The 13,372-nt window shown below is 40.4% G+C and overlaps 1 protein-coding gene across 3 annotated transcripts in view; it reads left to right on the plus strand.

Annotated features, from left to right (window-relative positions):
• Positions 1 to 13,372, plus strand: part of Mcmbp (minichromosome maintenance complex binding protein) — a 39,123-nt gene that overhangs the window by 23,621 nt on the left and 2,130 nt on the right. Inside the window, exons 8-15 of one of the 3 annotated variants that reach the window (XM_027930204.2) lie at positions 269 to 369; positions 2,509 to 2,687; positions 3,009 to 3,132; positions 4,759 to 4,876; positions 7,512 to 7,677; positions 8,561 to 8,694; positions 9,971 to 10,135; positions 13,009 to 13,097. In XM_027930204.2, the coding sequence (XP_027786005.1) occupies positions 269 to 369; positions 2,509 to 2,687; positions 3,009 to 3,132; positions 4,759 to 4,876; positions 7,512 to 7,677; positions 8,561 to 8,694; positions 9,971 to 10,135; positions 13,009 to 13,097 (1,076 nt within the window). Of the gene's footprint in view, positions 1 to 268; positions 370 to 2,508; positions 2,688 to 3,008; positions 3,133 to 4,758; positions 4,877 to 7,471; positions 7,678 to 8,560; positions 8,695 to 9,970; positions 10,136 to 13,008; positions 13,098 to 13,372 lie in introns of all 3 variants that reach the window. The other 2 variants (XM_027930205.2, XM_027930206.2) reach the window with 2 other exon arrangements.

Genomic DNA, 13,372 nt, shown 5'->3' on the forward strand with positions numbered 1-13,372 from the left:
GTGGGTTTTGAGATGACGTGTGCCCTAGCTCCCGTTCTTGGCAGCCCTTTCTGTGAAGGATGGCTTGTTGAAACAGCACTGGTCGGGCTGGGTTTTTACCTTGCTGGCTAGCTGTGACCGCAGACCAGTACCTTGCCCTCTTGGTCTCCTCTGTGAAGTGCACGGGTCCCTCCTGGGCCCAAGGCTCCAGGGCCCTGGACCTGCAGTGGCAGTACTGTCTGGGCTGCCCGTGTGGGCTCTGACGTCGTGTCTCCTGTGGTTGCTGTAGGTCTACGAAGACTGGGAGGGCTTCAAAGTGAACGACGTCCTCGAGTTGTATGGCGTGCTCTCTGTGGACCCTGTGCTGAGCATACTGGGTAACGATGAGAGGCGAGTCCGTTTTCTCTGTTTTGTGCATCAGTTTTTGTTTTGGGGTTTTGTTTTTTATATATATTTGTTTTTTACTTGTAGTTGGACATAATACCTTTGTTTTATTTATTTGTTTTTATATGGTGCTGAGGATCGAACCAAGAGTCTCACACATGCGAGGCGGGCACTCTGCCGCTGAGCCACAACCCCAGCCCCTTGTGCATCAGTTTTTATTCTGATATAATCTCACACATGCAGAAACGTGGCAGGATAATTAGGAGAACTCCCTCATGCCCTCTACCCAGACTTACCGGTTCTCAGTGCTCGGCCCTGTGTGCTTTGCCACTCATTCATGCTCTATGTACACACATTTGGAGAACATGTGTCGATAAATTGCAGACATCAACTTTTTGTTGTTGTTTGGCACTAATTTGTACTAGGTATTGAACTTTGGGAGCTCTGCCACTGAGCTTCAACCCCCATCCTTATAAAATTTTGAGACAGGGTCTCACTGTTGCCCAGGCTGGCCTCAGACTCACGATCTTCCTGCCTCAGCATCCCAAGTAGCTAGTAGGAATTTTATTTTAGAATGAGTCTGTGTTGTCGCAGTTGTGTTCTGAAGTTCCTCATTTAACTGCTCTCCCCTTCACTGTGATTCCATGATTCATTTCACATAGGTTCATTTGTGTCTGATTGTTTCAGCTAAGTTTTTTCCTCCGTCCTTACTGTTTTGATTAAAAAAACAAAAAAAAAGGAACGTTGACGTTGACAAATCAGAACATCTCAGGATGCTGTTCCTGCCATCCCCGTCACATCCCTGTTCCACCCAGCGGGTTTATCCTTCCGATATTTCTTTTTCACAAAAAAAGGTAGATATTTGTATTTTTTTTTTATCAGCCCTTTTTTCTTCCATAAAAGGAAGCAAACGTGTATTAAATCATTTGTACTTTTAATTTTTTTCATTTAACAAAATGTAGTAGAAATCCACATCTTCCTCATTATTATTTTTTTTTTTTTTTTTATTTTTTTTTTAATATTTTTTTAGTTGCCAATGGAGTTTTTACTTTGTTTATATGTGGTGCTGAGGATCGAACCCAGGGCCTCACACATACCAGGCAAGCGCTCAACCACTGAGCCACAACCCCAGTCCCTCATTATTTTTCCTTTTACTGTTTCCCAAAGAGAGGACTACTGTTCCCTGGATATAGTAGAGTTCTCTTGTTGAAGACTAGATATTTATCATGGTCTGCAAAGGAAGAACTTAACATTTTTCATACTAGATAAAAATGTTGCAAAGCACATTTTTAAATAACGTAAAAGTAAATCTAATAATCTCTTAGTAACAGTCCCTAAAATTGCTTATCTTGGCTATTTATGAAAGAATACTTTCCTCCTGAATTATTGCTTAGCTTAGAAGTGGGAGCATAGGCTGGGACAAACAGCAGGGTTAGAATCCTCTTTGGCCACTCAGTGACAGTGCAACCTTGAGCTTGGTTTCCTCACTGGAAATAAGGGTAGCTGTGAGCTTTTCATGAATGTGTGTGCACAGTGTCGAATGAATATTGTGTATTATGTAGTATGTGTTAGAATAGTCAAAGATTTTAAAACATTTTAGTCATTTATTTCAATCTCACAATCAATTCATTATATACTAATTTATTTAGCAAATCTGAAAAATGCATGCCATCTTAATGGCTTTTCTACTCGATATTCAAGGAAGATATCAGGTAAGAATAAAATTTAGCAAAGACAAATAGCAAGGTAGAGACAAATGATTCTCCATACACTGAAAAATAGCTACTGCATGACTTTTGAGAAAAAGACTCCAGTTTGGAGATATGCGATGAAGTACTTGATATCTCAGTTGGTAGTTCCAGAATGAGTGTGTGTGTCAAAATAACCTTGTGAATGACATTCTGTAGCCCATTGATGGCAGTGCTAGTGGCAGCATGTCGAGTGGAAACCGTCAGTTATGAAGAATGGAATAAGTTTATTCTATCAAACTGGCCTGAAATCTCTGTGGGGAAACTTTTGAGAATGAGGATCCACTTTCTGCTGTCTCAGGAGAGATACAGGGAGAAGTAGTCTTGGCTTGAATTCTAATTTTGCCTTCAGATATGCACATTACATTCACACCTTTGCAACTGGTGTCTAATACAGGGATGCTTCTGCATTGCTGGACCCTATGGAATGCACAGACACAGCAGAGGAGCAGAGGGTACACAGTCCTCCTGCCTCCTTGGTGCCAAGAATTCATGTGATTTTAGCCCAGAAGCTGCAGCACATCAATCCATTGTTACCTGCCTGCCTTAACAAAGAGGAGAGCAGAACCTGTAAGTGTAAGTGAGCCAGACTCTTCCCTCCTAGGTCCAGAGCTGCCTGTGGCTTACACTCAAGAGTGGTGCTGAGTTAGTTCCTCCTCCATCAGAATAGGTGTTTCCTGTAATGTCTGTACTGGGCCCCGTTCTCCTCATGTTAATTCTCTTATCGAGGGGGAGAGAAAGAGGGTGCAAGTTGTCATTGTCCCAGGAGCACCCTCATTTGTCACTGAGTGGCCAGTGTTCAGGTGCACACCAATTACCTGCTGAGCGCAGCTCATTTGCTCCGAGACGCCTGGAGGAGCTGGCATGTGCTCTGAGTGGCTTTTCTTCCTCCTCCAGTCGTGTCTGCCTTCATGTCCGAGTTGTCTCCAGTCAGAGCAGAGCTGCTTGGGTTCCTCACACACGCGCTGCTGGGGGATAGCCTAGCTGCCGAGTACCTGATATTGCACCTCATCTCTACAGTGTAAGTGCCGTCTGTATTCTTGGTGGGTATTAAGGGCATTTCAGTGTGGTGTAGCCAGTGGAAAAGGTCGGGAAGGTTCTGGTGTAACTTATTAGGCTTCACATCTAGTGTTAACAAGTGTTAGGCCAATTCTTTGTTCACTTCAGTTTTTTGATTATGTCCCTTCAATGTTAGAGCCAAAATCAAATAAAGGGCCTGGCTGATGAGTAAAATGAGCTGCTTCTTCTTTTTTTTTTTTTTTTTTTTTTTCCTTTTTCCTTTTCTTTTTCTTTTTTTGCAGTGCTAGGGATTGAACCCAGGGCCGGAACATGCTAGACTACTGAGCTGAATCCCAGCCACTTTTTACATTCTGAATTCTGTTTGCACATCCCGAGGCTTTGCTTCTAAAAGACAGTCAACAAGTTACATCATGTGCACATTTTAATTTATACATTGACATTAGCCTCACCCTTTGACTCCACTTTGTTTTCTGGTTTCAAAAATAATGTGCTCCTTCAATAAGTTCCAGGAACTTGAAGAAAATAGCAGTCATCTGTTATCTCACCACTGGGAGATAATCTCAGGTACCACTGTGGTACTTATTCATGTTTTTATGTATATATATGTACATTATATATACCAATATAGTTATCAGTTATACCCATATGTTGCCTTTTAGCATTCAATACATATAAAACATTTTCCCATTATAATTCTTCATGAACTTTTTAATGGCTGCACACTGGTTCATTATACAGTTGTGTTGTACTGTAAACATCTAGTTTTTCTCTGTGGTTAACCACAACATTGTAGTAAACAGCTTGGTGCCATGATTCTTACTTTCCTCTGGTGGGATCTAAGATGGTGGTACGTAATGACTGAGAGCTCAGATATTGGAACCAAACTGCCTGATTTTGAATCTCGGCTCTATCAGTTTCTGACTAGACGAGCCTGTTACAGGTCAAATATCTCTAATCCCCAATCTGGAAATAATCCCAGCTCGAAACTTTTTGAGCACCATTGGGCTCTGTTTCAGATTATGGAGCATTATAGATTTTGGATTTCAGATTATCGATGCTTACCCAGTAAAGTCTGTGCAAATATTCTAAAATCAGAAGTATTTTGGGTCTCGCATATTTTGAATAATATTCCAACTATACAAGTTCTGTGCCTCAAGATTTCTCATCTGTAAAACGAAAATAATAAAACCTATCTCAGAATGTTTGGAAATGAAATGAGTAACTGTATAAGCGCTTAGAATAATATTGGCTATTAATTTTATTTGCAGTTATTCTGGTAGATCAAATAGCTACACAAATTCCAGCTGCTTGAGGCTGAGGCAGGAGGATTATAAGTTTGAGGGTCAGCCTGGAAACCCTACTAAGACCCTATCTCAAAATAAAAAAGAAGGGACAGGTGTATAGTGCAGAGATAGAGTGCTCCTGGGTTCAATCCCCAGTACCACACACCAAAAAAAAAAAAAAAGAAAGAAAAAGCTAGCCTGAATATTATTCTATATTTTTAATGATAACAGTAAGCTAATTTTTATTTGCTTTTTAATGAAATCAGGAAGTCACTTCAGTATCTCATTTATTGATTTATTTTTCTTTCTTTCTTTTTTTTCTTTTTTCTTTTTTTTTTCCCTAGATATACAAGAAGAGATGTTCTTCCACTAGGAAAATTTACAGTTAACTTGAGTGGTTGCCCACGGAATAGTACCTTCACAGAACACTTATATCGAATTATTCAACATCTTGTTCCAGCAGTAAGATCAATATAAATACTCATCATAAACATAAAGCACACCAAAAATCCTTCTCATTGTCTTCCATTCAACCCACATACCTAAATTTGAGATTTTAGTAGCTGTCACTTAAGGGGAAACAAAGCCTGCCAAGTTACATGATTGAAAGCATGCTCTCTCTCCTAAATGTCCCACATTTCTTGCGTTAGCACAAATTTCTGTAAGTCTAACAAGTCACACAATCCCAGTAACTCTTAAAATTGTACTCTCAGTCAATGCCAATTTGTGCAATTTGGTATCCTTTGCATTAAAATCTTTAATCTAAATAAGCTCTAAATCATAGGAACCTCCTCCTTTTACCTAAGGTAATTAAAAAAAAAAAAAAAAGACCTTCACCTTCATTGCCCCAGTTTCAATTGTTATTTGGGAAGTTGAGCTTTCTTCACTTGCCAGGTGATCTGGAGTACAGTATTTCTGTGTGTAAGGATCTTGGGAACAGGGGAATTGCATCTGACACATCATGTGATAGAAAATACTGATCCCCTCTTGCTTTGGGAATATAAGAGTTTGGTCTGGATCAGTCACTGAACCAGTTTATTGAGTGTGTCTAAGTGCTAGCATTTTTGCAGATCCTTAACGAGCAGTGACCAGAATACATGAGCCTTTCTCCCTCTGATAAAGTCCTAAGATGCAGAGAGCTATTTTACGTTGGGTGCATTTATCATTAATTTCCCACATTTTAGAAGTAAAATTGAAAGTGTTAAAATAATAATTACATACAAACATAAGTGTTTTTGTAAAAATAACTTTTCCCAAATTAAAAAAAGAAAAAGTAGTAAAAATGACCTTTTTCTACATTTTTGCTAATTTCTTTAATATTAATAGGAGATCTCTAAATTAATAGGAGATCCCTAGATTTTTTTTTCTTTTTTTTTGTCTTTGCATTCAGTCTGTTATAATGTGATGTTTTGATTCTTTTTTTTTTTTTTGAAGGGTAGTTGGAATGTGTAATTTTATCTGCTGCAGTAAGATTCATTAGTCTTAATCTTGTACATTGAAAATATCTGGGTAAAAATCATGATTTTTATCTCATAGGCCCCATTAGAGAGTCTTGGCAATTCCCTAGGTTCTGTACCACTTTGTGGGTGTGGGTGTGTTTGTGTATCATTGGGAGTTGAACCCAGAGCAGAGGCCCTCTACCACTGCACCACACCCCTACCCCCTTTTTTTTTGTTGTTTTGAGATAGGATCTTGCTAATTCGCCCAGGCTGGCCTCAAATTTTAGATCTTCCTGCCTCAGCCACCCAAGTTACTGCTGGAATTACAGGTGTGAGCCATGGCACCCAGCTCTCTACCACTTTTCAGTAATTACTGAAATAGATCCCTTGCCCTCATGGAGCTTAAATTTTTGTGGTGAAAGACCAACAAATAAATTAATCCATGGTATGTCATTTATGTGCCCTATAGAATAAAGCCCCAGGAGAAGGAGACAGAGTCCTGGTAGTGGCCCAGGACAGCTGCCAACATTCATAGCATGGGCAGGAAAAGCCTAGTTCCCAGGATGCCTCCTGATAGAACTCGGGGAAGTACAGTGACAGACCTGGGGGCTGCTCAGGGAAGTGTCACCCTGTGCAGAGAACAGATTCAGAGCCACTAAAGAGCGTGTGCTTGGCAGTGTGAGGAATGCCAGCATGGAATGAGCCCTGGGGAAACCGAGAGGCAACCCGAGGCCACTCAGCTGGGAGGCCAAGGTTTAAGTAGCACATACGGAGGGCAAGAGTGAGCATCCTTGCATGTTATCAGAGGAAAGTGCTGTAGGTTCTCATGTGGTGTGAGCTTTCCCCTTCGTATTCTCTTCCTGCACCACTTTGGAGGGCATTTGCTTTTTCACTTTACCACATCCCATCACCTCCTGTGTCTAGAAGTACTTCCTGCACACTTGGCTATTTACGGTCTTACGTAGCTTTCACCGTAGGTTATGCGAGAATGGCCTGTCTATGCTCTGCAGTGCCAAGCCTGGCTCCCCACCCCACCACATATGCTGCTTCTCAGGCTGAGTCTAGAAAAGTGAAGTGCATTGAGGGCAGGGCCAAGGGGCACTGGGAGTTCTGTGGGCCGAGCATAGAGGCAGTGTCCAGGGCTTGGCGGATTCCCTGCTCTGGCAGACTTGGGGCAACAGTGGTGAGCCCTGTAGCACCAAGATGGTTCAGTGTGCTCTGCTCCTTGAATTTTCTTTCAGCACTTCCGTTCAGAAGTGTCTGTAGTAGTCAATGATGAATGAATATGATTTTCATCCAAAGAGCATAGTGAAAAATGATGAGCTTTTCTCTCCCTTTCTTGAAGAATGAAATACTTTGTTTTGCTAGCTTGTGTTATGGGAAGAAGTCAATTGTCTACCATTTGTCACCGACAGAATAGAACTGATTCTTTAAGACTATTGAATAAGACATTTGAGAATAAAGCTGCTTCCAGAGTGAGTGAAAATCTAACACAGGAAATAGCTGTATCTGTGTGTCTCAGAGTTCTAGAGGTCATATCATTACTCCCTTAAAAATAAGTAAGATCATTCTATCTGAGAAAAATTTTTGACTCCAAATACATGCTTTCTTACAACAGGAAACTTCGATCCTTGCTCATTAAAGCATTTCCCTTGCAGTCCTTTCGCCTGCAGATGACTATAGAGAACATGAACCACTTAAAATTCATTCCTCACAAAGACTACACAGCCAACCGCTTGGTCAGTGGACTCCTCCAGCTGCCCAACAACACTTCCCTCTTCATCGATGAAACGCTTCTGGAGCAAGGGCAGCTGGACACCCCAGGTATGCACATGGACGCCCCCTGTCACCCTTTTCTGGCTAAAGTTAAGCCTGGTAATGACTTTTCAAAAGGATGTCTGTGGATGAAGACAAATTTGTATTGGAAAATATTTCAGATGAAGGCTTGGTGTGTGCATTTAATTAAAGTAAACATCATAAACTGTGCACTCAACTATTTAGTCTTCACGATTTTTAAAGCAGTACATTAGCACAAGTAGCTTTTTAAAGGCTGAAATGGGAGGTTTTGCCTTTAATCTGCTACCTCAAAGGAGAGGTATAGAGAAGATGTAGTAAAACATTTGATATCTCCCGTTGAACTTTTTAAACATTTTGTAGAGAATCTCTGAAAAAAATATTTAATGGATCAGATGGTTTGAACTAACCTCACTTATGGAGCATGTCATAAAATCACAAGAAAGTGGAGTGCTTATCTTGTGCTCAGGTGAAGAGAATCAAGATGGCACTGTGCTGGTGATCAGTTCAGGAGGTAAAAATAGAAGAAACAGTACTGTAGGCTGTGTACACCTGAGGCAAAGCTGAGAATAGGCCCAGTCAAATTGAGTAAGATCACTGTAGCCCTGTGACCACACCACCTAGGAAGTGACCCCACTTGCTGGGGTTCCATTAGTATCCTGTGGTGGATCAGACATTAGGCATTAGGGTGAGTGTTCTTTGTCCCAGACAGCTCCAGCAGGCCTCATGCTGTCTGTCTGTGGAGCTCATCACCTAGTGAATGTTTGCTTGGGGACACTCAGCTTATAAATCAGGCATCCCTCATAGTCTTTATTTAAGCAGCACAAATCTCACGTCTATAATCCTTGTCAGCCAAACTAATGTTCCTATGATTAAGATCAAGTGACTGAAAATTATGTTCTTACTCTTCTAGGTGTTCACAATGTGACAGCTCTGAGCAACCTAATAACCTGGCAGAAGGTGGACTATGACTTCAGTTACCACCAGATGGAATTTCCCTGCAGTATCAATGTACTGATTACTTCAGAGGGGCGGTCACTCCTCCCGGTAAAAAGAGTCACTTTTAAATGTAGATGGCTATGTTTTTGTTTTATGTTGATGTTGCTTCTAAGTTCTATTTCTTCATTGTGGCTGCTGACTATTAATAAGGAAATAAATTATTTTGTTCCTGCCTTGGGATGGAAACTTACAGCTACCAAGAAGCAGCCATCAGGAAGTCACAGGATCACCTGGCTATTAGCACAGACATGCCCCCATCTGAGCGTACAAAGTAAAAGCTGTCTGCAGGTGGATTAACATCCAGACTTCTGCTTGATTGCCTTTGTCCCATTATTTTCTGTCACTTACATGAGAAATAGTTTAGCTTTCCTTATTAAATGTCCCTAATCACCTGGTAATGAATTTTATACTTTATGGTGAAATGGAGTAGCTGATCAAGAGGTTTGAATTTTGAGGATGATGAGAAATACATCCCAGGTATTAAAAAGGTGTATAGCTAATAGAGTTCACTTGTGAACATGAGGAATAACCTTTGACATTAGTAAGTTTTCTGTGGAAAAGTACAATAAAAAGTTAAATTGGCCAGGAATGGTAGTGCATGGTGGTGCATGCCTGTAATCCCAGCAACTCAGGAGTCTGAGGCAGGAGGATCTCAAGTTCAGGAGTAGCCTGGGCTGGGCTGGGGATATAGGTCAGTCGGTAGAGTGCTTGCCTAGTGTGCCCAAGGCCCTGGGTTCATTCCCCAGCACCATTAAAAAAAAAAAAAAAAAAAAAAAAAAATTATTAACTGCCTTTTAGAGATGTCCACCTTTTTTTTATGTTTATTGATACCATTGAGGTTTGTTTTTTTTTTTTTTTTTTCCCCTTTTGCAGTACTAGGGATTGAATCCAAGGGTACTTTACCACTGAGCTACATTCCCAGACCTCCATTTTTTGGGGTACCATGGATTGAACCCAGGGGCTCATAACCACTGAGCCACATCCCAAGTCCTTTTTTATATCTCATTAGAGACAGGGTCTTGCTGAGTTGCTCAAGGCCTTGCTAAGTTGCTGAGGCTGGCTTTTAACTCACAATCCTCCTGCCTCAGCCTCCTGAGTCTCTGGGATTACAGTTATGTGCCACCACACCCAGCAAAAGCTAGCCTCAGTAATAATTGCTGTGGTAGTTATAATGTATGTAAATCATATTAAAAACTAATTCCCTTTCGCAAAATTAAGTGGTATTTCCTAATTCCCTTGGAAGCTGATAGAGCATGCAGCTTCTGCACATGTAGCTTAATCTAGGAATTTGAAAAATACTGGGTCCCGTTGTTTCTCTTTTCAGGCAGACTGTCAGATTCATTTACAGCCTCAGCTAATCCCTCCAAACATGGAGGAGTACACGAATAGCCTCCTCTCGGCGGTGCTGCCTTCTGTGCTGAACAAATTCCGCATCTACCTGACCCTTTTGAGATTCCTGGATTATAGTATATCTGATGAAATAACCAAGGTACATTCAAGTTACATCAAGGATTTCCCTGTGTAAATTGTAATGTTTTGCCAGTTTACATTTATCATTACAGATGGGGTAAATTTGCTCTTTGCTTTCTATGTCTTTCCTTTTTCTTCCTTTATAGTCTTTCATTTGTTTGTTTGAAATAGATAGTTTTCTGCTGTCTCATTTTATTCCCTGGACTTTTTTTTTTTTTTAATTTTTTATTGTTGGTTGTTCAAAACATTACATAGTTCTTGATATATCATATTTCACACTTTGATTCAAGTGGGTTATGAACTCCCATTTTTACCCCGTATACAGATTGCAGAATCACATCAGTTACACATCCATTGATTTACATATTGCCATACTAGTGTCTGTTGTATTCTGCTGCCTTTCCTATCCTCTACTATCCCTTCCCTGGACTTTTTTAAAAATAATATTTTCTTAGTAGCTTCCCAGGAGCTAAAATTATAATATCGGTGCTGGGGGATTGAACTCGGGGCCTCACACATGCTAGGCAAGTGCTTTTCCCATTGAACCACATCCCCGGCTCTTAATATCATAATTATATAATCATTTAGGATTAATGGTCAATTCAATTACAAGAATACACAAAAATTTTGCTTCATTATGATTTTTTTTCTCCATGCTATTGTCATAAAAATTCCACCTGTATGCATTGATAATTATTACTTTACTTACCTGTCTTTTAAATCAGGCATTTCTGCTGATCTCTATTAACTGTGCAGTTGCCTTTGCTGATGCCATTTGTTTCATCCTGCGGGTTCATGTTCTTGTCTAGCGTCCTTTCATTTTAGCCTAAAGAACTCCCTTTAGTGTTTTTTGTAGGACACATCTGTTCATGAGAAAGGTTTTGCTTATCTGGGATTGTCTTTTCTCTCCCATGTAATGGGGATTGAACCAGGGACACTCTACCACTGAGCTATATCCCTGGCCCTTATTGTTTGAGACAGGGTCTCACTAAGTTGCTAAGACCGGCTTCAAACTTGTGATCCTTCTGCTGCAGCCTCCCAAGTCACTGGGATTTCACTGCACCTTGATGGGATTGTTCTCCTTAAGGCTAATTTTGCTGAATGTAGAATTCTGGGTATCATCTTTTTCTTAGCCCTTTGTGTCTTTTCACTGCCTCCTACTTCTGTTCTGTGGTTTCTGGTGACAGGATCCTTCGTACATGATCAGTCATTTTCTATAGCATTCAAGAATATCTCTGTTTTGTTTGTTTGTTATTTCCAATTATTGTGTGTGTGTGTGTGTGTGTGTTGCTGTAGAGCAGATCCAGAGTCTCAAATATGCCAGGCAAGGGCTCTGTGCTCTGCCACTGAGCCACAGCTCCCATCCCAACCCTTGTCTTGTCTGGCTTTGCCATTCTCTATTTAGTAAGACATGTTCTCTTAGTTTCCTTTAGTTTATACAGTAGCCCCTTCCCCCTTACTTACGAAAGATTCATCCCAGGATCCCCAGTGTGAGCCTGAAACCACAGATAATGCTCTCTATGACAGGATTCATGCATTAAGCACAGCAAGAGATTGACAACCATAATTGATGAGAGAACGTTTATAGCAATATACTGTAATAAAAGTTCAGTGAATGTGGTCTCTTCCCCCTCTCAACTGCCACAGAGCAGGTGGCATACACAGTGTGAACATGCCAATGAAGGATGACATGTTCCAAACAGGACAGGGCAAGATTTTGTCACAACACTTAGAATGGCTCACAATTTAGAACTCTTTTTGGACTGCAGGTAAAAGTGCACCATTGTACATGGTCTCTTTTACTTCTCTGAAGATATTTAAAATAACCAGTTTAAAATGTTTGTCTAGTGGGTCTAATATTTGGGTTTCTTCAGGGACAGTTTCTTTTGACTCTTTTTATTCTCAGTTTGTGGGCTGTGTGTACCTTCATCTTTGCATATCTGATTTTTGTTGATAATCAGACATTTCAAATAACATAATGTGGCACCTCTGTTTTAGAAACTAGGTTCTAGGGTTTGTTGTGTTAGTGCTTTTAGATTTATCCCCCCCCCCCTTTGTTTTAGAAACATTTTAAAAATATCTTTTAGTTGTAGATGGACACAATACCTTTATTTCGTTTTTATTTTTATGTAGTGCTGAGGATCAATCCCAGTCCCTCATGCATGCTAGGCAAGTGCTCTACCACTGAGCCACAATCCTGTCCCCCTTCCCCCTCTTTTTGAGGTTCTAAAGATCAAACACATTGCGTGTGCTAGGCAAGCACTTTACCACTCAGCCATGTCCCCATTGGTGAGTCTTCCAGGAAATCACCAAAAAGGTCAGATAATGACAGTTCTCTGGCAGCCCTGCTTTGAAGAAACTCTGGCTCTGTTCTGTGCTCTAGTCTGCCATTTTTGAAGCTATCACCAGGGGGCCCCCTGTATTGTAGAATATGGGAGTAAAGCAAGTTAAAATGCCACAAAGCTCATCTTTCTTACCAAGAATCACCTCTTTTTCCTTCATAAATGTTCCCTAGATTGCTGCTAGGGTCACATTTATTTCCAGAGGTTTGAAAAAGCGGATTCTGATCATTGCTTTCTGCAGTTTTCATGGATGTCACTCTTCCCTATTCAAAGGCATCAGTTGTTATGCAAGTTGCTAATTTGTTTCACCTTCTCATTTTATTTTGTTTAGAATGTTTTCATCAGTAGCATTTTTCTGTGTGTAAAATTTCAGTTCTCCATCCTTTTTTCCATCTATATTCTTGTTTGTCTAAGAGGTGGAGCTGACATCCTCATTTTTACATTAATCAAAGGACCAAGTATCTTATTTCTTACAAAAATAATGGTTTTAAAGTACACTTAAGGGAGTTTTAAAGGAACCTTATAAAGTACATTTACTCTTTCAATAAAGGCAGTTGAAGATGATTTTGTGGAAATGCGAAAGAATGACCCTCAGAGCATCACTGCTGATGACCTCCACCAGCTGCTTGTGGTAGCGCGGTGAGTAGTATATATGCTCATAATTGCTTTTTCTGAAAGCTGTGCATTTATTTAGCAGTAACTCAGACTTCTAAAAACAGCAGAATTTTTTTCTTTTTAAACAATGCCTTCTAAAGAAGGGATTATTGGGGGGAATTCTGTTTGGACAGTTGCCTCATAAGTGGAACAGGAATGCTGCTTATCCTCTAAGCTTCAAAGAGCCAGCTACCCTCCAATTCTTGCTCTTCCGGGAATTCCTTGTGGGGTCTAACCTAGCTCTTGACTTGTGTGTAGGT

This window comes from Marmota flaviventris, chromosome 4 (genome assembly GCF_047511675.1).
Source record: "Marmota flaviventris isolate mMarFla1 chromosome 4, mMarFla1.hap1, whole genome shotgun sequence".
In the NCBI taxonomy this organism is placed as follows: domain Eukaryota; kingdom Metazoa; phylum Chordata; class Mammalia; order Rodentia; family Sciuridae; genus Marmota; species Marmota flaviventris.